The following is a 24,501-nucleotide window of genomic DNA, read 5'->3' on the forward strand; positions in this document are numbered from 1 at the left end:
TGAAAGGCGGGAGGGGGCGAGCCCCCAGAGCGCCCCGCAGACCGCGCCGCTGCCGCTGCCTGAGGGCGGCGAGGGCGGGTGTGGCCTTTCCCCGCCCCTTCCCACTTGGGGCTACTTAAGGAGAAGAGCGGTAACCAAGAGGAGCTGCCTTTCTCCACCGTTTAAAAAAAAAAAAAAAAGAAAAAAAAAAAAAAAAAAAGGACTGTCCGGTGTTTGTGTTCTCAGAAAAGTTCGCGTTGTTTTTGTTCTAAAGGCCTCGTTTATTTTTAAGTCTGTGGGCCCTGCCTCAGCTTCGGTGAATGATGGTGAGTGGAGGAGGGATGAAGGGAGCCATGGTCGGCGCGGTGGGAAGTGGGGTGAAGGGGGTGCGCTTGAACGCCGAGCCACGGGGCGGCTTGCTGCTGGGGCTGTAGTGGCTGGCTTGGGTCTTCCCGAGCAAAGAACTACTTTTGCTTGTGCTTAGGAACGGGGGTGCCCGCGGCTGCGGTAGTGTCGCCTTGTAACGCAGTGAGGGCTGCGCCGCTGCTTGGGCTGAACCCCTGAGGGTGACTGTCATTTTTAAATAACTTTTTTAAAGTCTTAAGAGGAGGTGAGGGATTAAGGTCAGGGAGGGCACACTGCAAGTAAAAGGTCCGGGGCTTCTGTGGGGGGAAAGCGTCAGGGCTGGCAGCCGTCGGCGCCGTGGTGTGGGGAGGACTTCGGGGCAGGAGGCGCTTCACACCATGGGCGGCCATTTTGTGCAGCCCTACCACATGGCGCCGTGCCCCACCGCCGGGCTCTCCCCGCTCTGCGCATGGCCTGCCCCGGCAGGCCGAGCCCACGCAGGCGCCGCGGCTAGGGGCGGTCGGCGCTGGCCGGCTCCGTCGGTCCTCACCTTGCGTGCCCAGCCCCGCTTGCAGTTAGGGTCAGGCTGGAACCTGGGCGTCGGGGACTTGGAAACAGCTTCCGTTGCCCTCGGGGGGGGCGGCTCCCCTCGCCCCCAGATCTCTTGGGAAGCGTGAAGCCCCCTTCCCCCGCGCCTCGTCTGGCGCCGAGGCCGTGAGGCCGGCCAGGTGCGAAGCCCGCAGGACGTGAGGCCGTGAAATGGCTGCGGGGCGGCGGCCCCGTAACGCGCTCGCCTCAGGTTCCCCGTTCGTTTTTCCTACCTGCCGGGAAAAGGCTTCGCGTGGTCCGCTGCGGACTCCATGTGGTCGGTGGGAGTCACTGCCGGCGCTCGCGCCTTGCTCCTTCACCGTGCGAGTTGCTCTTTCTTCCTCGGGAATTTTTTATTTGAAAAATGGGATTTGTGACTGTAACCCAGACATTTAAGCAGCAACATAAAAGCGGGGTATTTTGTTGTTTTTGTTGGCTTGGCTTTTTTGTTTTGTTTTGTGGTTTTTTTTTCGTTTTTTTTTTTGTTAAAGTTAAGCCTTGAAAGTCGCAGCCGTTAGCGTGCGAGTACTTGACTGATGGCTCCACCTGCTGCCGAGTGGGAAGGCGACGTTGTGCTCCCTGCAGCGGGAGCCATGTTCTTTCTCTAGGTGGTGTGCTGTCATGGTAACCGGTGCCTGCCCACAGAGAGTCTGCCCAGCGGGGCATCTGCCAGGAGCTGTACATTTTTAAATTTAAACGTAAAATGTTTAATACTTATTTTAAAGTGTGCGAGGACAGGGAGAAGCCTGAGAAATCAGGGACTTGTACTTCTGTGGCCAAAATGAAAGTGAAGGTTTTCCTCCCCTAGATGTGCACAAGACCGAGTGATGTTTGTAACCCACTTGAGTAGCTAGGTATTTCCACCACCTGGCTTTTTTCCACCTTTTTTATTTTTCTTTTTTTCCAAAAATCTTAAGAAGCCTCATGACTACTGTACTCAAGGGGTTAATGCAGTTTCCTGGCATCAACTTAAACTTGATGCTTGCTGGAATAATGCAAAGAGCAAAATGATGAAATTTAACTTGTGATGAGACAAAGGAAAAAAGCTTTTAATTTCAATAAGCTGAAAAACTTGAATAAGTCCTAAGTTCCCCGACGTCTAGAAATTTGATTTTAAAGATACTACATGAGATGGATAGACAAATCAACCCCACTTAGGGTATTTTTGAAGGGTTGGGTCACTTCAGCTGATGCTGTAGTTTCAGGGTAGCCAATTCATCAACTTTAGGATTTTCCAGATTTTTGAAAACTTCAGGTGGCTTAGACTTTGGACACCGATTCAGCAGCAGTGTGAGTTCTTTGCCCATGCTGTATGTAGAAGTACAATCGTTTACATAATGCTATGTATTAGCATTATGTAATACATAATTACTAGTATTCTTAAGGATCTCCTGTTTGCTAGTAAAATAACTATCGCACGTTGCGCTGGTAAAATAACTTGGCTTTAGATAGGGCAGGACTTTTTTTGAATTGGCAAAAGTTTTGCATTGTAGTACTGAAGATTTGAAAAGTTAACTTTTGAAAGATTTTGTTTCCTGTCCCTGTACTATGAGACTCTTCCACTGCATTTTTCAATAACTGCTCCTTTTCAAGTTCTAAATAAGTGTATTAACAGATTTTAAAGCTTGTTTTTGATGTTGACTAACTTGTCAGAATGCCCAAGTAGCCTGTTTTACTCTCTTTTAGATATTAAATGTGTAAAAGCATTAAATAAGTGTATTTTCATTGAAAATTGTGTTCTGCCTCATTAGTGAAATGAACTCTGCGCTTCCATGGCAGCCAAGGCCATATATGACTTGCATAGGAACAGTATCTGTATGCCTACCTGCTTCCTTGCGCTGGTTCTGGCACTTGTTGGATGCCTCTGCTGTGAGCTGTTTCCTGTTCTGGGTTGCCAGAGAACTTGCACAGCAAAGTGAATGCTTCTCTTTTAGCCTCGTTCACTGAAACAGATCCAGAAAGAAGTAGAAGCCAACCGTTAGGTCAGCTTAAGGTTGCTGTGGAGTTGCAGTCTCAGATTTGCTGGGGGTGCAGCCAAAGAAGTGGTCTCCTGCTCACCTTCTGCTTCATTTTTGCCCTTGTTGTGTTCTTAGGCTAGCACAAGTGTTTCTGTAATGGCAGAATGAGCTTGGATCAGAAGTGGATGTGTCTGAAAAGCACTACAAAAATTTTCTCCTGTGAAATGTAGGATTGACTTCCTTGGGCAGTGGTGTTCTGGGACAGGAGGAGGGAAGGGGGAGAGCTACCCTTCTGTTTACAGCAGAAATGTTCTATTACACAATCTTTACTACCATGGAACAGGGGAAGTTGTGGTCTCCAACTTCACTGGAGGGTAGAGGGAGTTCTTAGAGGATAAAGGGAAAGGAATGACTTGTAACTTTTATTGAGAATTTGCAATAGGAAGCATAGTCAGTGAGTAAGTTGAGTGTAGGCAACGGTGTCTGGAGTGATGAAACCAGATTCTGTCTAAGGTATAGCTTCATGAAATGGTTTTGAACTGAATGGATGCTTCGTGCTTCTCAGAAGAAGCAGCTAAGCCTCCCGCATCTCCATTTCCTCTTCTGCATCCACTGATCCTGAGGTGGATCTGCTGCTTGTCTGATAGTATAGTAAGCTGATTCAGTTCTGTACAATAGCAGAATACTAATTGGGTGAAAAACTGCTCACTTCATGTTAATCTTCCTGCCAAATTGAGTTGAGCCAGCTTAATTTGAACTGACAAGTGTTAGAACTTGTGCAGAGGAGGTGCAGGAAAAGAGATGGGGTAAACCCTTTCTGGCTTTTAGTAATGGTGTGTTGTTAATTAGGTTCAGTCACACTGAAATCATATTTGGAGGGCTGAATTCTAGTTTTGGCTTTGTTTAATTGCTGGGCAAATCATGTGCCACATGTATAGTTTGGTTCTTGTAATTTTCTCATGCCCTTACTGGGTGTCCAGTTTGAATGAGTACTCAACACGCACAGCTGCGGTTTAAATGTTGATTAAAGATGAAAACTGTTACATTGAAAAATTGGATGCTACCTATTGCAAATTATTAGATTTCAAATTGCCAGATAACTTTGACTAAATTGAAGTTTGGAATATCTAAAGTAGGGACAATGCCACACCAGTTGAATTCTAAGGAAAAGCTTATTAATGTTTTGAAGTGCATTAATATAGAGGGATGAGTAGCACTGAACTGCTCAGAGCGGTTCTTACCATCCAGGCAAAGCATGGCACATTAGCTAGTACCATTCATTCAGGAGAGTAGAAGACAAGATGGGCTAGAGTTGGCGATGCCCATGATGCTTATGCTGTATTTTGGTTCTTGTAAATACCTTTGTAAAACACACTTCCACCCTTATGCAGGAACACATCTTTGCTAGCATTAGTAACAAGAAATGGAACTTCATGTGGTCTGTTTATCCGAACAAAATACTGAATTACTGTTTGTTTAAGGAGCATCGTATCTTCCTCTGTGCTGAGTGAACCCATAACTCCCTAGGTTGTGACAAAATGCTTTGGGACCAAAAGGGTGCTTTTGAAGCCTGGGTGTGCAAAGCGCATCATGACTGTAGTTGCTCTATAATCTTAAGATTCTTTGCAGTTCTTCTGTACCTGCAGCGCATGCTTAAGGTCCTGCTTGGTGCAGACAACTCAGAAACAAGTTTGTAGTCGTTCATATTCCTGTTGTAGTTTAATCAACGAAATCTTTTTTCTGAGAAGATTAATAATGTGAATATTCCATCAAGGTCTGATTTCCCTTCTTACTGCTAACTTGCAGTATATCCCTGTTACCTGTGCTCTAAGACTGTTTGTAAGCTTACTCACATCTCAAGTATTTAAAGCTTTTGACAAGGAAGATGATGGAATTTGTTCTATTGGATAATCAATTTACAGTAAATTGTATCTTTAAAGAATTTAATTTCTTGCTTATATATGAAAGGAATTTGGTAAAGTTATGAAATGAATTATTTTGGCGTTCTCACTGGTTGTCTGGTAATAGCAACACTGGTCATGAAGCTTCATATAGTCAGATAGGGCTACTTAAAGTAGCCTAGGTTAGGTGTAGATTTTAATTTTTAAAGCTTCTTAGAATAATTACATCAGCTTTTTTCCAATTAATGGTCTATTTGCAGCAAGTACTTCCTTTAAGTAACTGGAAAGGTGCTATTGAAATTCATTGTCCCATGCTGTATCCATAGGAAGATGCAGGCGTTTTAGTATCTTAGTGTACTATAATAATTTGACTGAAATATGTATTTCTGTTTAAATTTTTCAGTCTGCAAATGTGGAGGCCCAGTGTGCAGGTGTCTCGGAGGATAATACCCGTTTGTCAACAACCAGTCAAGGATATGTTTTACCAGAAGGAAAAATCATGCCAAACACAGTCTTTGTTGGTGGAATTGATATAAGGGTATTTATATACTTTTAATTGTTTAAGATAGGTATAGGGCACTTCAGTGGGAAGGAAATGGAAATTTAACTCCTGTTTTTTTTTTTTAATGTGTGTTTTTACCAATCTTAAGGTATTGCAGTGTCATGAGAGAATTTTCCACAGGTGAATAACTTTAGTTCTTATGGTAGTAGAAGATGGCTTTAAAAATGGTACTGGGTGCTTTAAATCAGTTCTAAACAGTTGAATGTGTTTGAAGAAGTTTAAGACTTTGTTTCTTTTAGATGAATGAAGCAGAAATTCGGAGTTTCTTCGAACGATATGGTACTGTAAAAGAGGTGAAAATAATCACTGACAGAACTGGTGTTTCCAAAGGGTGAGTAGGACATGGATAGTTGTTCTAAGTTGCTGCTTACATCTACATAATACTGTTATAGATGATATGCGCAGCTACTTAGCAACACACTTGTCATGCTTAAGCCTTAACACTAGCTACAGTTTTCTGTTGTGGTGAATTAACACTATGAAACCTGTAAATCTCAATTACCCCTAAATCTGTATTACAAAGAATAGCCTGATTTTTTTACTTCAGTCTATCTCTTCAGGGAGAAGAGAGTTATTGTCACTTAACCAGTGGAAACAAAGCTTGAAACTTGTGTTAGGCTTATGCAGACAGTTCTATCATAGGACTCTTCTGATGGCTAGAGTAGTTAACAGCAACAATATGGAGGGAGTTCAGGGTGGTTAAGAGAAGGGGTTTATTAAAGGCAATGGGACTGCTCTCTTTGACACGTGGTGATAAGTTTTAGAGAAAACAACTAAACTCATTGGGGTGAAAAGTGAAACTAAGTAAGTGAACGAAGTTGAAGCAAGGGAAATTCCCATTGGATATATAGAAAAATTCTGAATTGTCTGTAATGAAATGCTTAAATGTAGGACTGTAGCTTGTTGAGTTCTGGGGAAACTCTCCCAGGATTGAAGTTATCCCTGTTTTGAGAAGGAGGCTTTGCCTTCTGGAGGTTCCTTCAGCCCAATTTTTTCAAAGATCCCATGAGTAGATCCTAAGAAGTCATGTTTTTTACTTGGGCATATGTAGTAATGCAGGAGCTGGAAATATGTTTTATTTACTCATATCCCTTGCTAGTCTTCGTGGTGAATTCTGATGTGCAATTAGCCAGTGTATGTTCTGAGTATTGATAATGAATTGGCATGCTCCATTGATTGACACAACTGTTCCCATAGTGCTCTGAAATTATCTTCATTTTAGAGACTAGATAAACTTGGGGGTCAGTGAAATAAATTGAAAAACCTCTTCAAGGATCACTTCTCCCACTGGTGTTGCTGTTTCTATAATGCTTGCTTTCATCCATCTGTAGTAAATACAGAATTTGATAATTCAGATCTTAACACTTGAAGTCTTTTTTACTTTCTCAGTTAGTAATATCAACAATAGTGCTTATTTTGAGTAGCTGAAATAGAAGAATAGCCCTTAGGTCTATTTCGTATTATTCTAGAATCTGGCTTTGAATTCCTTTCATCGGGCCTAGTAGTATATACTGCCAGTTAGCAGTAAATGTTTTTTCATGCTGAATTATAAACTAATGTCCTGCTTGATACTTTTGATGTGCAACATAATGTACCTGTCATATATGCTGTTAATTGGTCAGTTCAAAATAATTTAACTAACAGGCAAATCAAAATCTGGTTACTGAATAACCTGTTTTTTTCTTTTCAGGTATGGCTTTGTATCTTTCCTGGACAACGTGGATGTTCAAAAAATAGTAGAAGTAAGCTCTTTGTCTAAATTATCTGAAGAAATTGATATATGAAGGCTGGAGACGTGGTCAGGGGAAACCAAGTCATGCATTCTGTAGAGTAAATGAGGACAAGGGAAGTCTAGGGCTACCCAAAAAGTAAACTTGCTAAAATCTCTACTGGTGGTAGAATGTTTGTATATTTACTTAAGTAAGAAACAAAATTAATTTTAGCCTTAGTGTGCTTCAGTATCTCATGTTACTGTATTTCTGGTCCTTCTCATTCATGTGCTTGAAAGCCTCATGTGTGGTTTTGGTTGCTTCTCATTCATATATGTGCTTGAAAGCCTCGTGTATTTTTGGCTGGTTGCTTTCTCTAGCGGATGATTGTCATAGAACCCTTGTGCTTGTGGCAGGTACATAGACCTGTCAGCATTATTATTGGGAATAACAGTAACATAGAAAACAGCATTAGTGGTGTTTTGTTTGGGGTTTTTTTGGTTGTTTTTTTTTTTTTTTTTAACTTAAGTCTTAGGAGTTGAAGTATGTGTTTCTTTCTTGAAGTATTTGTGTGTTTGGATGTTACCTGGAGTGCCAGCCTCCTTGACTATAAGATGATATAAGGCCTTTTCTAAGCCTCCTTGACTATAAGATGCAGCTGTTCACATGTCATATGGTTTTCCTGTAGTGCGCACTGGAGATAAAGGGGTAGAACTGCTACAGCCCTCCTGCTCTTAGAGTTCAGTATCAGAGAAATTGTAAATGTCAGTGCTACAACCAAATCTGTTACTTGGTTTTGGTAGACTTCAGCAGGTCACAAACCACTGACAAAGCTTTTTGTTTCCCCCTCCTTCTCCCAAACCTGAGTGCAGTAAGTGTGAAAATAAAAATGTATTGAAATAGTTCCCTCTCTGAAGTCTTTGCCTCACAAAACTCCTGTGTCTCTGGAGGATGAACAGTCTTTCATTTGTTTCTGAAGCTCTCAGATAGGGAAGTAGATCTGAAAGACAAATACAGGTAAATGTGCCAGGCACAAATTTAGCGTTCTGTGATATGATCAGATGTGTTTACTGGCTGTCCAGCTCCTTAAGGGGGAAGAGAACACGTTTGAACAAAGTGGAGAGCAGTGAAACTCAAGAAGCAGGAGATTCTTGATTCTCGCCAAAAGATTTCAAAAGCTTGCTGTTCTTTAACTGTCAGGGTATGCTGACAAAAATACTGCTGTATTGAGCAACAGACTTTATCTGAAATACTTTCTTTTTTACCATGGGTTACATTTATTGTACTAGATCAGTGCTTGCTGTGAGGCAACAATCTCTGTCACGACCTCTTGAGTGGCACTGTCATTAGAGCCATGTACGTTGCTGATGTTGTGTGCATTTCTTCAAAACTGCAAGCCCTCAGTGTATTAATATAGTACTCACTGATGTGACTTTGTATACCAGAGGTCTTGGAAGACCCAGAGGTATATGGCAGATTTTCTTTTCAGTGCAAATTTCAGGTGTACAGGCAGTAGAAATTACTGAGTTGTCAGGGAGAAGCATATCCAGATAGAAATCATCTTACAAAGCTGTTGGCTTTTGGAGGGGATGGAAAAAGGGAAAAAATGAACATCTGCATTTTAGAGCTCAAGTGATAAGCAGACATCACCTCAGTAAACCATTTCAGGCATTACCTGTACTGAGTGGTTACAATGTTTTCTGTAGTCTGTGTGCTGCATAGATGCTTTGGCCAAAAAAGTTGTGAAATACCAGCATGTTTGTTGGAGATTCTGAAGGAACATAGGCAAAAATTTCTCTAGAGAGAGTACAGTAACATTCAGGTAAACAGTAGTGCTTAGGCAGCCTTCCATTTCCTTTAATATTAAGGTGGACAGCTTCTAGCATGTTATGTGAAGCCTATTAGGAAGTTTGTGAGAAGGAAGGTAAGTGGCGATGTAAATAGGGTTTCAAGGGAACCTAGACTGTGGTCACTCTGCATTCATATCCTTACCGAGGCAAGAATAGTTCTAATCTCTGTATAAAACCAGAAGGCTGACAGTCACCGATATGTAGTTGCAAACTACTAGTAGTGCATGTTGCTATTAAGGCAAGCGATGTATAATAGGTTTGGAGAGTCAATGAGTAGGCAAACTGGGTGTGCTGAGAATGTTGTAGGAAACTAAAGGTAAAAGGCATAAGGTATTGAGGTGGGAGAGGAGAATGGAGGCTGTTGAGCCTGTATGTGAGTTGATACTGTGGTGTAGAAGCAGAGTACAGTCTCTTTAAAATCAAACCAACCACCCACCTCGGTGATTCTGCAGCTTACAGAATAACCTGTCTTTCAGTCACAAATCAACTTCCATGGCAAAAAGCTGAAACTGGGGCCAGCAATTAGAAAGCAACAAAACTTGTGTAAGTATATATAAACAAATCTGTTCATATTACAAGTATATATTACAAATTTGGTTTTTTTCTTAATTATACATTAACATCCTTGCAAGTACTTTTTATCTGATGTAATATATATTTTAGAATTAAACTTCAGTTCTGAATTTTATGACCTCGCTACTTGTGTGATGCTGTACAGTTTTGATAATAAAACTCAGGTTGGTAGCACAATACAACACAGTTAATGCTGAGTTAATTTTAAGAGTCCCAACACGGTTTATTTGCAGCTTGAATTCAGATTACTAATGAAATACATGTGAAAATGTCTTAATACTTTATTTTTCTTTGCTTTAAAACAAGGTTCTTATGTGCATCCCAGGCCATTAGTCTTCAATCCTCCTGCACCACAGTTCCATAGTGTATGGGGTAATCAAAATGCAGAGACGTATATGCAGCCTCCAGCTGTAATGAGCCCAGTAACGCAGTATGTTCAGGTGAGGCTGTTCATGCCACTGATTTTGAATCATAATTAAATACTTTTGAAGGTGCAAGCACATACAACTTCAGGAATATGTATTGAGATTCCGGTCTTCTCTTACCCACTTGTTTTCATATTCCCTTCCCCAGTAAGGAGCACCCAATTTCAAACCACTTTAAAGGAAGGCCAACAACCTTGAAAATTCATTCAGTGATGTGATCTCTTTCTCAAAATAAAAAGTATCTCCCTGTCTTTTGTTTTATAAAAGTTGTTGAAGGTGGAGCTAAGATTTAATTATTTAACAGTTCTTCAGTGATCTTGTTACTTGTCACAGATGCACTTCACAAATCAAATGCATCTGGATATTTACTATACTGCTACCCTGCCTCAGAATAAACCACAAATTTTAGAATGTATTTTTTTAAACAAGTATGGAATGTTCCATACTTTTTTTTTTCCTCCCTGCTCCTAGCCAAACAAATTCTTGTTTCTGAATTGCTGTTGTGTCTTTGTAAGAACACTGTGTTACGGCATCTGCTGTTAACAGCTGTGACCAGTACAGCATGCCTACAGGACATCACTTCAGTACTTCAGATAAGAATTCTTACTGAGGTGTAGGCAGAGTACTTCTGGCCTTGTTATGAGTCCTGTACTGTGAATAGAAGGCTTTTGGGTTATGGTCTCTTGCTGTATTAACCCTATATTATGCAGCAATGCAACAGGGCAGTATTAATTGCAAACTGATTCTGTTTTGTGTATTTTTCTTAAGCAAATGAAGGTGAGCAAACTGCAGTGACTTGCAGAATTTTTTTTTCCCCTAAGGCAGAAAGTTTGATAGTAGTACTCTTGCTGATTCTCTTAAATTTATTGGGAGAGTGAAGTAATGTAGGAGGAACTAATTCTCTTAAATGCTGGAAAGTGCCTTTAACTATTCTCTGAAGAAGCTGAGAAGGTTCCAGGTTAATGTTGTCTTAAAATGCTTGCAGGGAAGAAATTCTGGGAAACTGTCTGAATTGTAATACTTAGCTTGCTTGCCTTTGGCTCCAAGAAACTGATCTTCAGGCTGTAGTCCATTATTTTCTGGTTGGTCTGTTTCAGGTCTCCTTTAGAAAGTTTATGGGATGAGTTGTACTTGTGAAATGACTTAAAGATAAGCTACAAGCAGATGTGGGATTTTTAGACATGTAATACACTTTAGAATCCCACTTTCTTGAGAATTTTAGTGCCTGAAGTGTGGAAGCCCAATGGGAAATCTGTAAAGGTTGCTTTTAAATAATGAAGCTAGTCTGAAACAGGAATTGAAGTAACAATGTGACTATGTATTTCTAAAAATGTGCTCCTGGCTTTATAAATAACCTTTACAAATATCATACTTTTTATCCTGCTTCAAACTTGCATTTTGAAAAAAGCTTTATTTTGCAGACATATCCATATAGTTCACCAGCGTTATTGATCCAGCAGCAAGTTCCTGTAGGATATCAGCCAGCCTACAACTATCAGGTATGTAATTCTTTAGTAGCAGCAAAAAGGCTGTTTGATACCTGATAAAACTGGAATGGGATGAACAGTGTTAATTGGAGTCTGATCTTTCTGTGTTTCTTTCTGTGAATTCTACTTCCTTTCAGCTCCTGCTTCACAGAAATCAAAAGTAAAAACAAAAGTAGTGATATTTTATTCTAGTGCAATGAAAATCGTTGAATAACTTAGCATACTCTTTTTTTGCTTAATTTTTAAAAAATACGCAATGAAAATAACTTCCAAATTAGCAAAAAGTACATGGATCAGTGGTACTTTTCCTTGTAGGAAGGAGTTTTGCATTCGTACATGCTATAGTGTAGGTAGTTGATGTTAGTTACTTAATCACTGAGTCTGATAAGACTATATAAATATAGGACGTATATAGAGAGGGAATGTGCTCTTGAGCTCTAAAAACATCTGGGAAGGCACTTAGCTGATAGTGATTTTTGAACTCATAAGTGAAATGTGTGGGTAAGTCCTCTTATTGAAACTAAACTAAAGTAGTTCAGTAACTGGAAGTAACTAGAAGTTTGAGTGTGGCTGCTGTGATTCCCCTTATTTTCCTCATCTTTAGAGATCTTATTTTTTTAAATTTTTTTTTTTTAAAACTTGGAATGAGAAGAGGAAGGAGGTGGTTTAAATTTGTGGTAAGGATGACCTCATGCTAAACGCTGTGAAGTATATGTGAAAAAGCTATCTTGCTGGACAGAAGACTGTAAACTACTGTTTAATGAAAAATCCAGACATGAAATGTTATAAATGGTGGCTCTTAAAGAGCAGTTACCTGCCTGTGTTGGAAATGAATGAATAAAAGCTGGTTCTTGTCCAATTCTTGTTTAAGGTTCAACCACAATGGCTTGCTGGGGAGCAAAGAAATTATGTTATGCCTCCGGTAAGTCTACAAAGTTAAACTTCTGGAACTTTTGTCTTCTCAATTAGCACACTGTTTTGACAGCTTGATACTTTAAGAAAATCAAACTGTTGTTTGACTGGGTCTGTATGTAATCTGGTCTATACAAATCTGTAGCTGCTGACAGAGTAGGTAATTGTTCAGGATTTCCTGCTGACATGGTGCTTTTTTAGGAGCTGCCTGGCAGAACAGAACTACCTGTTTTATGGTGTTACTTCATACATTCTGGTCATGGAATTCTGGAATTTTAACATTAACAGAATTGGTTTTTATGAAAAATTGAAGGAAAAGTATGTGGTGACCTGATGCACAATCCTGACTTAAGATCTGTGCAATACTACTGCTTATTGTTCCAATTTTTTTTAAACTCAGAAAGCCTCAAAATATTCTGCTTTGCAAATACTCTTTTTTTTTGGCTCCTTTCAACAGCTTTTTTAAATGATTTGCTAGGCTGCTACAGACTGTGGATGGTGCTGATGGCTTCTAAAGAAATTACTTGCTTTCTGTGACTTTACAAAAGTGACACCCGTAAGACAGAAAGAAACATTGTTTATTTCTTTAACGGTGTTGGAACTTAAACTTGCATCCTAGATGCTTTAGTGTTCTTTGTGTATAATCTTGTATTTGTTGAGTACAGTTTCTATGAAGTGTTTAAAAGCTGTAATATTTAATTTTCTTCTGAACGGTATTCTTTCAAGCTGATTCCCAGCAGATGTCTGTAGAACGCGTGGAAGGTAAATGGGGAAAAATGAAGAAAATGGAACTTTGTGCATATATATTGCTGCCTGCATGTGTCTGACAGTTCTGTCTCTCTTCATATTAGAAGAATACTTTATTCCTCACTTCCAGTCATGTGTGCTAAGCTTTACTTTCAGCTTCTCAGCAGAGAAGCAGCCATTCTCTTTTCATGGAAAGTCTGTATTTGTTAGTGAGAATTGCCTTTGCTTTAATGGGGGAAGAAACAGACTCGAAAGAGTTCAGAAGTCACTGAAATACTGAATACCCCGTTGGATTGGAATAATTTTTGTGGAATAACATCCACAAATATGATACAGCCGCAGTATATCACTTAACAATTAAATGGTGGCAAGCCGAAGAGTTTTTAGAGTAAGTGTGCATGGCGGTTTTCATTAGACATTTTAGGCTTGATTATATGAGCAGACAGCTTTTCTAGAACTCTCTCAGTTAAGCAATGTTAAGTATCATTCTTTACAGACTTAAAAGAGGACGGGCACATAAGGAGATAGGAAACTTCATCCTTCAGTCGCTGCTTTATACCTATGTATTTATTTGGTGGATAATGGCAATTTCCATTTACAAATGGAATGCCCCAGTTGTGATGAGGTCAGATATGATACGCCTTTTGATGGTTAGGGATGGTGTTCAGAAAGGAATAGTCTGCTAACACAGTAGGCTTCCGTATCTCCCAGTATTGTCAGCTTGAAATGACAGTTTCAGTGTTCAAGGGCTTTTGGGAGTGTTAGGTGGTACAACGTGTGGTTGCTGCGTATAATCACAAATAACATCCTTAACAATGATGTTGGAAGAAACTGAAAACTACTGTCAAGACTGGGTAAATTTGACTACTTTGAGAGCAGGGGAAAAAAAGAAGCTTTGTCCCTGAAAAGTGAGAATGCTTAACCCTGCTTTTGAGATCCTGGTAAAATTGGCTGTAAAAGCTGCTAATCCTCTCTGGAAGCATCTGGAAGGATGTTTCTATAAAGAGTAACTGCTTAATCAGCTTCTTTGCTATTGTAATTAAACTCTGCACTGGGTTGTCAATTGCAACATTGCACTGTAAGCAGAGGGAAGTGGAGAGAGTTTTAAAAAAGCTGTAAAATGATTTGTGCTTTTCTAGACCTTTTTACGTCTTAAAAAATTTAGTATATTGGCATGAAGGAAGCTTCAAACAAGAAAGGAACTGTATGGAGAAAAGCAGCTTCTTGGAAGGCCAGTGATAGTAGACGTTTTGCTTCCCTTTCTTTTTTCATTTGATTTTTTTAGTGCTTAATCTCTTGAAGTTACCTGCTGGTTGTCTCGAATTCTCAGTGAATGCCTTCATTGCTCAATATGCTTGACAGCAAAAGCCATACATGGAGGAAGTAGGTTGAGGAGCTAACTCTCCAAGAGTGATTACAGTGGGGAGAAAAGACGTTTATTAAATATATCCTTTTTGGAAGGAAGTAAAACTGTCTTAATAAAACAGATCAGGATACGGTATTTCCCCCACTCATGAAACTTTTGATAAAGTGTGAAGATAAAGTCAGCATAGCTTATGGATAGGTGAGGACCAATGACAACACAACTGTGCATGTTTTCCCAGTGTTACTGAAACACTGCAATATTCAAAAAACTATACAGGTTTATACTTCAGTAAGCTATCACTGCACTGAGGATCCAGAATTTGTACAGACAGAATGTGCTGTTCCAGAGCCCACGCAGTCGTCTACCAACAGTCCACAAAAGGTAAGTGCTTTCTCAGAACTTTAATGTTTTTGTCATAAATCCTATTCGCAGAAATCTGCACATGAGGATTATGTGGCTTGATGAAGAGGGCCACTGACCAGTACCGTAGAAATTAAGGTTATAGTTGCTGCTTTAGCCAGATGCTCAATCCACTGTGTCTGATTGCTGTGTACAACTTCGAAAGCCTCACATGTTTCCTTGAAACTATTAGTGCTTGTCTGTAGTGCTGAGGGTGGTATAAAATGTGTGTTCTGCTTCATTAAGTACAACAGTGTTTATAAGTGACACGGCTTTACTTAATCTGCTGAGAATTACAGGGGAAATTGTAGGTACTAAAAAAGCAGGTTAGGTAGCACTGCCTGCTATCTTATGCAGATTTATTTTTAGCTTCAAACATGTGAATTGGTAACGTTTTACTCCCTTCACTTTCTTTTGTGGAAGGTGACCCCAGTTTGGCCAACAGTTGGCTCTGAATTCAGTTTTCTAAAGGAGACTTCAAGAACTGGTATGTCACTGGTCAGAACTGTTATGTTGTAACTAACATCTAAGGGTGATAATGAGTTACCAAGATTTAAAAAAAAGACAAAGAGCTCAGGAAATGTAAGGCAGTTGAGAGGAATCCTGAATGCAAAGTAAACCCTGTGATGTACCCATATTGCTAGTAGTGGGCTAACTGAGAACATTAGTATTGTTATAGATGCACCTATAACTGTATTTCAGAAGTCTGTGGACAGGAGCATACAAACAGTAGTATCCTGTCTGTTTAATCCTGAGAACCGTCTGAGGAACACCTTTGTATCCCAGGAAGACTACTTTAAGGTATGTAGTGAAAGCAAAATTAAATCCCTAAAACACAGCTAACCTACAATTTGTTCACCTGCAGGATACCATAAAGATGAAGAGATTAATATCTGGAATGCCATTTGAATTTTTTTTTCTTGTATGTGCTCTGAGATGTATAGTTGTAGTTGCCTCTCAGTTGCTTAATGCTGGAAACAAGTGCTGAAATTGGATTCAGTGGATTTAATACAAGACTGCATAAAAAACAATTGCTGAACAGTCAGCTCACGGACACTTAGAGCGTAAGACTGGCTAATCATTTCTTAATGACAAATTGCTGAAAGTGCAGTAGGTTACTCCCTAGTTTGGATAGAGGATGTTAAGTTTGAGCATTGGTAGTCTTTACACCAGTTAAGTACCCACTGTGGGTGGTGGCTCTTCATATTTTGTGTAAAATGTCTACGCTTTAACCAATAAACTGTAGTCCAGGTTGGTAGCTGGTCATTGTATTTTTGCTTTATTGTGTTCAGTCTTTGTAGTATTGCAGTTTCGGATTACATTCCATGTGCTGTTTAATTTCTGTTGTTTATTAATGTTATATTTAAGACTTTGCTTCTTTTTTTTTTTTTAAAAACAGACATGAACTAGGCACATGTACTCTGAAGCAGGAATACAGAAGCTGTATTTATCAGTTTTGGAGGGGGGTGGATAGAGTACAGAATGTCTTGAGACACTTTTCATGAAACTTCAGTTGCTTTATTCTGATTATCTAGAAAAAAACCTTTTTTTTTCCCTGTCCTATTTTAGGAGAGGAAGGCGCATCACTTCAGAAAAGGAAGAGCAGTACTCAAAAGTGTTTGATCAACAAAGACTTTAAAGTATCTAAACTCATTAACTTGATGTTGCTGCAGTTCAGTTTAGCACTATATGCAGTGTCACCTTTTTCAAAAAGTTGCTTCAAGTTGAAATTTCTGTTTCTGTTCTACCTGTTCCAATACAGTTGTTTTTGCTTGAGTGGTTTGAAGTTGTAAGAGTTGACAAAGTTCCAGTTTTTAATTGTTTGCATGCTTCCCCTGATAACTAACTGGAATGTTAAAGAGTTAATATGGGAAAAACAGTCTTGATTTGTTCAGTGCATGTGGATTTTCTTCTGAGCTTTAAGGTACAGTTTGCATGTTACACTTAGTTTTTCTTAAACCACAATTTAAGTGACTTAACACTGACCACTTACCTCTTGCAGTTTAAAAATGGAAACAGTTATTTGCCCAAGAGGTTGTATTTTAAAACCGAGCTCTTAATCAGTGGAACAGAAGATGTCAAGTTGTAACTCAGCTGAAGCCCTTTAAGTCCTGCTTGTCTTTAGACTACGTAATCAATGTGGTTATGTTCATTAATGACAGTTTATGTACCTGCAGTCTTGAGCATCACTATTAGTTTTGGGAAAGTAATTAAGAGAATCCTAAAATTCCTATATGTAACTTAAGATGCAAGAATGTAATTAGCTGTATTGGCTACTCAGTAGAGTATGCTTTTTTACTTGGAAAATTTTAGCAATACCTGTATGTTAAAATTGTGACAAAATACTGCATTTCAAATATGCCTTTGTTATGTGATGCAAACTGTTAATCAAAGAGTATCTGTAAGCCTATTTTAATAATTATGTAGATTTTAGTTGTGTGTTTTGAAACAATTAAAATAAATTTTTATTTTGACTTGGCTTCCCAAACTTCTAGTGATGTACTAATATAATACTAGAGTTAATTTTAAGCTACCTTGAGAAAGGCATACAGATTTGTTAAATCTATTGAAGGTATTACCCTATATGAGTATTCCTGTTACTACAAATTCATAGTAACAAACTTCATTTTGTAGTAGTTATTAGCTGCGGTTTTGAAAGAGTAGAATTGAGAACTGTGTTCAGTCTTGTATGTGTGTTGGGTCCTAGTCTGCTTTTCTTCTCCTACTCCCAACACCTCAATCTCTCCAGGCTAAAAAGGAAATTATGCCTCTCTTGTTGAGGATGTATACATGCGTTTGAATAGGATTGCATGTGCTGCTTTAAATTTCCAGAAGGTTTAGAAGTGGTGATGGCTAGCAAAAGGCTTACTTCACTAACATCTACTTGTGGGTATATAAAGACAGGGGAACTGAGTTGCTACAGACCTGGACATTTAAGGTAATATAGCTGCAGCATGAAAAGTGTCCAAGGACTGCTTCTCGGGAGTGGAATTTTATTAATTGGAGGGCGGCGGGGAGGATTAGAAATGATTATAGGTTTTGGAATCACTTTATGCAGAATTGTACCAATGTTCTGATAGCATAAATTGACCTGGAAAAGCAAAGCTGTAAATCTCTTCTTTGCTTAGACTATTCCATGTCACTAAAGATACTGTGTTAAGTGTTCCCGTAATAACAATTTGCTATGTCTTTCTCAGACTACTGTTTTAAAGATAGTAGCTTGATTATACTTCACTTCTGTGTTACCAGCTTCTTTGTGTTTTGTTTGTTGTTGTTTGTTTTTTTTTTTAAATCTTACACAGTTGAACTCATTTTTTTAAAAAAGAAATCCGGAGTTTTCTGAATATCAGGACCCTTTCCTTTGCAACTTTACCTAAACAGCCTACTCGGGCTGTTAAAGCTGTGATGTCAGTTTATTGATAAAGGTAATTGTTTCTTTGCAAATGCAGATTTCATTTTGGCTTAATGTTCTAGTTGGCTTGATTGCCCTGGGACGTATTGGAGGCTTTATGCTGTAGCGATAAGAAAACAGGAAGTGCCTATGTGTAGCTCTCATTGAAGAGTCTCAACACCAAAAGAAGAGATAAAACAAGATATCTACATAGAGTGCATATTTTATGTTTATTTGACCAAGTGTTACCCATAGGACCATCTGGTGAGCGAGTTGATTGTTCAGTATGTTTGAAATGGTGATGCTAGATATGAACTGTTCTTGCAAGCATGCTGAGAAGGCTTATCACAGTGAAATGCATAGCCCAGGCCTTATGAGTGCCATTTATTTTCTCTTCCATTAGATCATGTTGTGCTGGTTTTGTTAGCCATTTCTCACCCGTAGGAAACTAATTTTTTTATTCCCATCTGGGAATTGTACATTTTGTGGCATATGCCAGTAAAAGTAACAAGTTATAACTAAGAACATGCATTTTTAATGTTCTTTTGAAGTACCCTATAAGCATAACACAAAAACAGTAGGTAAATCTTTTTTGTGTTGCATTCAGAAAGTTGAAACATCTGTTTAACATGGCTGTAGCTGAAGGCATTTCCAAAATAGGTGCACAATTGGAGCTTCTTGCAAATTTGTACCTCTTGTATTATCAAATCAAGTGGACCGTGTTAATTGTGAACTAGTAGGCAGTAGTGAGTTCTTGTGGATCTGCCTTCGCTTGCACAGAGTACACACATTCTGTGTGGGACCCAAAAGCATGCAAGTCTCCTTAAATAGTAAGACAGCTTTTTGTCAAAAGAAACAATTGTTTAGACAAGATAGAAAAATACAATGCATTTACTTGGTATTACAGAGCTATGACACTTGCTTGTTCTATGGTTCTTACCTGAAGTGTCCCAGTGAGCTGCTTGGTGCTGTGGCCTTTTCATACTTTTTTACAAGCTTTGCCACCTGACAGACTTATTCTTGGAATGAGACAGCCAGCCAGATGGTATTGTTGGATCTCCATTAGAATCATTGTCTGGCACAGACACTAATTTCCTGTCAAAATGGAAATATTTTTTTTTCCTTCTAGGTATTTGTGTGCTAAACCAAGATGCTAAATTCTGTCTCGCATTAAGGTGATCTGATCCTTGAATGCTACAAAGAAACAAAAGGATTTTCCCTTAATTGTGTTTCACAGGGTTTTCTTTTGCATGCCTTAATAGAACAGATTTTTTTTTAAGTCCTCTAACAGGTATATAGTCTATATTACTTGCAGGAATGACTTGGTAGACCAGTGTTTTAGGATAGGTACTGTATAATTTAAAAGCTTTAATGTCTGCCACTTTCAATGCAGCTGAGAGAGTTTAAAAAAAAAAAAAGATAATCTAGGCTATAAAGAGTAAGCATCAGGGCTTCTTCAGATAAAAAGAAAAAGCTTAAGTAGCTTTACAACCTAGATGGATTCTTACTTTATACTTTTTCATTCCTACTGTGAAGCTTGGGGTGAACTTCACTTTAAACTTTCTTGAAGTAGGGGGAGGGGAAAAATACACTTTCACTGTAACTTTTTTTTTTAAAGAAAGAAGGCACCAGCTGAGTTTACAAAGGCCGTTGTATTGCCCCAGTGACTGTTCTGGCTTCAGCTACTGTGAATAAATTCAAAGGTTGTTTTTGTTAGTTTGTTTTTTTTTCCCAGTAGTGTGGACTTCTGTATACTTGGTGCTCAAGACAAACATGAAAAAGGGTTATTCATTCTTATAGCTTAAAGGAGGCTCTAGTAAGTACAGTAATGAAGAGGACAGGTTTTATATTTAAAAATGTTACTGTAAAATATGATGTCAGAGCTGAAAATAAGTTTATCTACACAGTAACTGTTTTAGGACTAGCAGCACAATTAAAATCACAAAAACTCTCTCATAACCTCTGAATACATAGTCCAGTAAAGATGCATGCTGCAGTCAGTCAATATATTTCTGATATAGTGGAATATCAGAGGTACTGCTTCTAAGACCGTACTCTACCGATGGGTCTGCAACACTCCTCTTACTCTTCTTGGGGGGTGTGTGTGTGTAATTGTGCCCTCTAAGCTTCTAGCTGTTAACCTGTTCCTATTAGTACTTCTGTAAGTCAGATGTTCAAATTTCAGTGTATTGTTTGAACTACCAAGGAGGCTGCTTTCCTTTTCCCCTACCCCGTTCAAGATAAGTCTGGCCTTATCCTCTATATCCACTCTGTCTTAAATTCAGAGGGATAATGTTTTACTGAGTGGTGCCTTTTTTTGGCTAGAACAAACCTAACCAAATGTTCTTCCTCTTTATTTTGTGCTGGTTCCTTTAGTACACTATGAATGAGTATTTAAAGAATTCTTAAAATTCTTGTAAAGTCTTCCTAGAACAATTTAGGACTAGAACCACCAGTTAATAGAGGTCATTCACTTGTTTCTGTGGGAAAAATTGGTGCTTAGAATTGTAAAATCATAGAGTAGTTTGGGTTGGAAGGGACCTTTAAAGGTCATCTGGTCCAACGCCTCCAACTGGCAGGGACATCTACAACTAGATCAGGTTGCTCAGAGCCCCATCCAACCTGACCTTGAATGTTTCCAGGGATGGGGCATCTACCACCTCTCTGGGCAACCTGTTCCAGTATTTCACCACCCTCCATTGTAAAAAATGTCTTCCTTATACCTAGTCTGAATCTCCCCTCTTTTAGTTAAAACCATTACCCCTTGTCCTATCACAACAGGCGCTACTAAAAAGTTTGTCCCCATCTTTCTCGTAAGCCCCCTTTAAGTACTGAAAGGCTGCAATAAGGTCTCCCCAGAGCCTTCTCTTCTCCAGGCTGAACAACCCCAACTCTCTCAGCCTTTCCTCATAAGTGCTCCATCCCTCTGATCGTTTTTGTGTCCCTCCTCTGGACCTGCTCCAACAGGTCCATGTCTTTCCTGTGCTGAGGACTCCAGAGCTGGATGCAGGACTGCAGGTGGGGTCTCACCAGAGCAGGGTAGAGGGGCAGAATCGCCTCATTTGAGGGGAGGGGGGAGTTTTGGCCTGTAGCAGTTCATAGGGTCGTACATAGCTGAGCTGTGCAGCCATCCAGTTCTTGCCATAAGCTGGCTTTAAACTGTAGAAAGCAGTTAAATGATTAAAATGGGATTAATAGCTCCTGTGCATCATAAGCAAGATAAATGATGTCTGTCTTAAAATATGCAAAGGGGATCCTATATGCACATGGTGGAGTAATCTTTTAGGAATGTGCTTGTAATTGGGATGGGCTCACACTTCCACCTCTGGCTCTTAGGAGGATATTGAGGCAGGTCATAGAATATGCATTGGTGTGAGGCTGTATACTAAACCATAGAATCATTTAGGTTGGGAAATAACTTTAAAGATCATCAAGTCTAACTGTTGACCTAGCACTGCCAAGTCCACTGCTAAACCACCCTATCTCCATGTCTTTTTAAATACCTTCAGGGATGGGGACTCAGCCACTTCTGTGGGCAGCCTGTTCTATCCTATCCTAGCCTGACTATCCTTTCAGTGAAGAAGTTTTTCCTAACACGCCATTCTAAACCTCCCCTGGCGCAGCTTGAGGGATGTTTTCTCTTGCCCTATTGCTACTTGGGAGAAGAGACCATCTGCCACCTGGCTACAACCTCCTTTCAGGCAGTTGTAGAGAGCAATAAGGTCTCCCTCCTTTTCTCCAGGCTAAACAACCCCAGCTCCCTCAGCCGCTCCTCCTACGACTTGTGCCCTAGACCCTTCCCCAGCTTTGTTGCCCTTCTCTGGACACGCTCCAGCACCTCAATGTCCTTCTTGGAGTGAGGGGCCCAAACCTGAACACAGTACTTGAGGCGTGGCCTCACCAGTGCTGAGTACAGGGAGACGATCACCTCCCTGGTCCTGCTGGCCACACTATTCCTGATACAAGCCAGGATGCTATTGGCCTTCTTGGCCACCTGGACACACTGCTGGCTCATATTCAGCTGGCTGTTGATCAGCACCCCAGGTCCTTTTCTGCCAGGCAGCTCTCCAGCCACTCCTCCCCCAGCCTGTAGCGTTGCATGGGGTTGTTGTGACCCAAGTGCAGGACGTGGCACTGAGCCTTGTTGAACCTCATACAAGCGGCTTTGGCCTGTCCAAATCCCTCTGTAGAGCCTTCCTACCTTCAGGCAGATCAATGTTCCTGCCCATCTTGGTGTTGTCTGCAAACTTTCTGAGGGTGCACTTGATCCCTTCATCCAGATCATTGATAAAGATATTAAACAGAAATGGCCCCAACACTGAACCCTGGGGAACACCACTGGATTTACCTCTGTTCACCACCACTCTTTGGGCCCGGCCATCCGGCCAGTTTTTTACCCAGCAAAGTGTATGCCTGTCCAAGCCATGAGCAACCAGTTTTTCCAGGAGAATGCTGTGGGAAATGGTGTCAAAGGCTTTAATAAATTCTAGGTAGACAACATCCCCAGCCTTTCCCTCATGTGCTAAGCAGGTCACCTTGTCATAGAAGATCAAGTTAGTCAAGCAGGACCTGCCTTTCATAAACTCATGCTGGCTGAGCCTGATCCCCCGGTTGTCCTACATGCTGTGTGGTGGTACTCAGGATGATCTGCTCCATAACCTTTCCTGGCACTGAGGTCAGACTGACAGGCCTGTAGGTCCCCAGATCCTCTTTCCACATTTGCTAACCTCCAGTCAGCTGGGACCTTCCCAGTTAGCCAGGGCTGCTGATGAATGATGGAAAGTGTCTCAGTCAGCACCCCCACCACCTCCCTTAGTACCCTTGGGTGCATCCCATCCAACCCCACAGACTCTGTGTGTGTCTAAGTGGTGTAGCAGGTTGCTGACCATTTCCCCTTGGATTATGGGGGCTTCATTCTGCTCCCCATCCCTGTCTCCCAGCTCAGGGGGCTGGGTACCTGGAGAACAACTGGTCTGACTTAAAAGACTAAGGCAAAGGTGGCATTAAGGACCTCAGCCTTTTCCTCATGCTTTGTCACTATGTTTCCCCCCACATCCAATGAAGGATGGAGATTCTCCTTACCCCTCCTTTTGTTGCTAATGTATTTGTAGAAACATTTTTCATTGTGTTTTATGGCAGTAGCCAGATGAAGTTCTGGTTGGGCTTTGGCCCTTCTAATTTTCTTCCTGCACAGCTTTGTGACATACCCTTAAAGTATCTTCCTTTCTCTTACACACCTACTAGGGTGGAAATCTCTGAAGGCAGTATCTTTAATTACTGTGAGAAAATGCTCTTCAGACTTCTCAGGATTTGTAGAACAATACCCCGTTAGCACTGAGCAGCTGCCCTGTGATTTGCAGGTGGGTTTCAAGTCCGCTACAGATGGCGTTTTCACTGTAGCCATAAGAGGGCTCTCACGTTCAGTGCTACATGGAAAGATCATCTGTAGTTCAGAGATGTCGAACAGCAATTAAGCTGAAAACATCATTGCTCAATGTATGTATATATAGCATATAGACAAAACCTACATTGTGAATTGGATTTCCCTTACTGTCCCTTAAGTTAAGGCTGTTAATTACCTTTATTTTGAGTAAATATGCAGAATTGATTTGCTTACAATACCAGAGTAAAAATTTTTTTAAAAAGGAAAAAGAAGTATTTTACATTTTTTTGGCTGTTTTGCTTGTGCAGATAAAAGTTACCAATACAGCACCAAATGTTAGGAATGCTAATTGAGGTTGCTTGCTTAGTGCTCCTGATTCTACTCTCATTAGAATAGAGAACTTTATACACAGTTAAGCAACTTATTTGCTAAATCTCTTCTAAGGAAAAGTGTTGCAACAACAGATCTTTATTGAGACACTTCCTGGGAATGCTGGACTTCATCTATTTTTGACAGGGAAATAAGTCTGTGTGGCCTTTCTATTTGAATATTACAATACCTTTCATAAAACGTAACTTGTCAGTTGCGGTTTTCTCACTGTTGCAGTGGCTATTCCCTGACTTAGGAGACAGCCAGATGCAGAAATATTTGTTAGCTTAGGCGGTCTGGTAGTTTCATTAATTGGAAGTGCAATTCTGTTAACAGGTTTTAAAAACAGATTTTTCAAGGTAAGATAAAAAGGATCAATGGTGGTGGAGTTTCAGAAATGGTATTTTAGTGCTGTGTTGCCCGGTAGTAAATTGTGAAGTCTGGGCTGGTTAGTTTTGTTTTGCCGTGGTTTCTGGGGGCTTGGTAAGGTGCAGGGCACTTAAGAGTGCTAGGCTATGAGAGGACGAGGAGCTGCTCTGCTGTGTGATAATTCACAC

General features: G+C 40.2%; 1 protein-coding gene across 1 annotated transcript; it reads left to right on the top strand.

The window, feature by feature from the left end:
- Window positions 1–1,083: 1,083 nt before the first annotated feature.
- On the top strand, window positions 1,084–16,424 carry DAZL (deleted in azoospermia like; the record flags this gene model as incomplete). Its single annotated transcript, XM_082329438.1, has 11 exons — window positions 1,084–1,233; window positions 5,175–5,309; window positions 5,573–5,664; window positions 7,024–7,075; window positions 9,369–9,435; window positions 9,772–9,905; window positions 11,312–11,389; window positions 12,249–12,299; window positions 14,679–14,783; window positions 15,504–15,602; window positions 16,371–16,424. 11 exons carry the CDS (start codon window positions 1,084–1,086, stop codon window positions 16,422–16,424), a joined length of 1,017 nt encoding a protein of 338 aa, XP_082185564.1.
- Window positions 16,425–24,501: the final 8,077 nt, after the last annotated feature.

The sequence above is a fragment of the Platalea leucorodia genome (genome assembly GCF_965183815.1).
Source record: "Platalea leucorodia genome assembly, chromosome: 1".
Taxonomy (NCBI): Eukaryota; Metazoa; Chordata; class Aves; order Pelecaniformes; family Threskiornithidae; genus Platalea; species Platalea leucorodia.